At 55.6% G+C, this 3,299-nt stretch overlaps 1 protein-coding gene across 1 annotated transcript in view; it reads left to right on the top strand.

Annotated features, from left to right (window-relative positions):
* Positions 1-3,299, top strand: part of TMEM255B (transmembrane protein 255B) — a 15,420-nt gene that overhangs the window by 2,252 nt on the left and 9,869 nt on the right. Inside the window, exons 4-5 of the mRNA XM_010831534.1 lie at positions 150-289; positions 3,242-3,294. Coding sequence (XP_010829836.1) covers positions 150-289; positions 3,242-3,294 — 193 coding nt within the window. The remainder of the gene's footprint in view (positions 1-149; positions 290-3,241; positions 3,295-3,299) is intronic.

The raw sequence follows: 3,299 nt of genomic DNA, 5'->3' as shown, positions 1-3,299 counted from the left end.
ACACTCGCGGTCCCTGGGGAGTGCGTCCCAGGCCCTGCCCGTGAGCAGAGGGCTGCTGGCAAGAGCTGCTGGGATGCTTGCGAGGTGCCGGGACCCTCCCCAAGCCCAGCACCTTACCCACCGGCTCCTCCTGTGTCCTCCCCCGGCAGACTTTGTGAGAAGAAAGAAGACGGCCCTGTGGTTTGTGGGGGCTCTGCTGGCAGTGTCCGCCTCCATCCTGACCGTCGGCCTGGCCGCAACCACCAGGACTGAGAATGTGACCGTGGGCGGCTACTACCCCGGCATCATTGTGAGTGTCGGGTCCCTGGGGGCGGGTCTGGGGGCCCAGGATCTACGGTTCCGTGTGGTGCTGACACACACCACCCCAGCCCCGCAGAGGTGGGAGTTTAGGTGGTTGGCTGCATCGTGGTGTGCAGGGTCCTGAGCAGTGGGGAGGGAAAGGAATCGGAGCCAAGGAGTGTGATAGGCCCTCCCCAGGGTCCCCAGAGGGAGCCAACCCTCTCAGAAATTGGACTTTGAAAGAGGCCACGAAGCCTGGATGGAGGTACGCTGATACGGCCGCACGGGAGCAGCAGAAAAATGAGCTGATGCGGTCCACATCTCTGCCTCTGCGGTAAAGTCACGGCCTGGCCAGACCTGGCAACAGCAGCCCCCAAATCCGGGGTCATCAAGGCTCTGAACTATGAGGTCGTGTGCACTGTTGGCAGTAACGTTTGCTCCCGGCGCTGGCGTTGCACTCGGGGAGCGCCGTGACATTGCCCTTTATCAGACGCGATGCCCGGGGCAGAGTCTCACACAGAGATGAACAGACCTTAAAGATGAAGCTTATTTAATTTCTCACTAAGAGTCCAGAGGAGTAATGATCCTGGTGCCATTTTAGCAAGGATGAAGGTGTTTTACAAACACCCTCGTTCCGTCTTTGTGTTGTTCTTTATTTCTGTACTTTCTGCTGCGTGAATCTACGCTACCTCCCTGTCTACCTTTGTGAGTAAACCCCCACGAGCAGTGTTGTGCGGATGGTGTTCTCAGTGAAATCTCTCGAGAATCTGGCTTCCTGGCCTGTGTCCTGGACGGCGGCGGGAGCTGGGGCTGGCGGCTGAGAGGACGTGTCCTCCAGGTGACCGCAGAGCGTCAGGATCAGCCGCGAGGAGGTCTTCCGTGTTCTCCAAGCTTCGGTGGCTCAGGAGCTCACCTTGAGTTCACCTTCAGAACGCCCCGGGTGTGTTCAGAGCCTCGCTCTGCAGAGAACCTGCCTCCTGGGCATCAACCAGGGCAGAATTGGCTTCAGCAGGATGGTTTTGAAGGCAAACGGTGGACACGACAGATGAGCTTTGTTCAAGGCAAATGAGGATGAAAATCACTTCTGGGGACATGCAGCTCCAACCCTGTGGCGAAGGGTGTGTCTCAAGCAGAAACTGGGCGAGAGGGTGCAAACACCTCAACATTTTGGAAAGAGAATTTTTTTCAAATCTGAAAACATGGAACTTAAGGCAACAATAGACGTACTTTAATTTATTTATATTGGAGGGGATTTTGCTCTCTTGGATGGTGGAGCAGGACTGCAATATTTGGAAGAAAATGCTCGTCTTTCTGTACTGCTTGAGAATTTTTAAATTACTGATGAAAACTGCATCTGTGTGTTCATGTCTGTCTCATGGATGTCCTCACAGAGAAGACATTCATGGACACAGGTAGGTCTGACGTTTATGCATTAAGTTTGGTGCCATGGCCTTAGAGATGCCCCAGCCCTGCTGGCCGCCCCCGCCTGCTCCTCATGGTCACTCGGAAGCCAGCAGGCAGGCAGAGCCGCGGGCAGCGTCCGGTGGGCTCCAGAGCCGGGTCTCAGGCCGCTCTGTGTGTCCCCAAGGGGCTTGTCTCCCACTGCTCTGAGCAGCAGCCCCGGCGTTGCTGGAACTCCACTCTTCAAAAACTGAGACGTTCTCCCCGGGGTGGGCACGGTGGGGTGAGGCTGCCTGCACCCCTGGGCGCTGAGACGTGCACAGCCCGGGGGTTTCCCCCCTGCACCCACGTCACCCGCCCCCCGGGCGAAGAGCCAAGGCTGGGGGGCGAGCGGATGGTCCCGGGAGTTACCGCCTGCTCAGCTGAGTGACGGGTGTCAGCCTGTCTGTCTGGAACAGCCCTTCCGGCTTCCTGATCCTCCCCAACAGGTCAGCCGTCCTCCTCCAATGGTCCAGGAGAAACCCTGGGACGGGCCTCTCTCTGGCCCCTGACACAGAGGACGGGTCCCCGTGAAGATGTTCTCCGTGTTGGGGTGGGGGCCCGTGATGCTCTTTTCCCAGAATCGGTTCAATGATGTGTTGTTCACATTACTCAGTGTTCAGCTCAGTGATATGTTCAACTCAGTAATGTCCGACTCTTTACGACCCTATGGACTGCAGCACGCCAGGCTTCCCTGTCTTTCACTATCTCTCACAGTTTGCTCAAACTGATGTCCACTGAGTCAGTGATGCCATCCAACCATCTCTTCTTCTGTCATCCCCTTCTCCTCCTGCCTTTAATCTTTCCCAGCATCAGGGTCTTTTCAAATGAGTCAGCTCTTCGTATCAGGTGGCCAAAGTATTGGAGCTTCAGCTTCAGCATCAGTCCCTTCCAATGAATATTCAGGACTGATCTCCTTTAGGATGGACTGGTTGGATCTCCTTGCAGTCCAAGGGACTCTCAAGAGTCTTCTCCAACACCACAGTTCAAAAGCATCAATTCTTCAGCACTCAGCTTTCTTTATGGTCCAACTCTCACATCCATACACGACCACTGGAAAAACCACAGCCTTGACTAGACGGACCTTTGTCAGCAAAGTGATGTCTGTGCTTTTTAATTCGCTGTCTAGGTTGCTGATAGCTTTTCTTCCAAGGAGGAAGTGTGTTTTAATTTCATGCCTGCTGTCACTGTCTGCAGTGATTTTGGAGCCCAAGAAAAAAGTTTGTCACTGTAGGAGTTCAGGTATTTGAACACAAGATGAGAACACGGTTGGGAACACGGTTGGGAACACGGCAGCTTCACTGTTACGCCGGCTTTGATGGCTCTGGAGAGGCCCACCCGTCGGGCGTGAGCCACCGCCCACCCCATCCCCACCACTCGTGCTTCCAGCCCCGGCGGTGGGGGTGGCCAGCCGTGCTCTCTGATGGGATGTCCTGAGGTGGGTGGTCACTGCTCCGTGTCCACTTTAGGCTGTCAGGCCTGTAACCTGAGCGCTCTCTCCCTTGTTTTCCTTTGGCGTCAGCTGGGCTTTGGATCTTTCTTAGGAATTATCGGCATCAACCTGATGGAGAACAGGAAAC

This window comes from Bison bison, unplaced genomic scaffold (genome assembly GCF_000754665.1).
Source record: "Bison bison bison isolate TAMUID 2011002044 unplaced genomic scaffold, Bison_UMD1.0 scf7180017864527, whole genome shotgun sequence".
Taxonomy (NCBI): Eukaryota; Metazoa; Chordata; class Mammalia; order Artiodactyla; family Bovidae; genus Bison; species Bison bison.
Note: the sequence above shows the minus strand (reverse complement) of the source record. Positions and strands in the feature narration are given on the sequence as shown.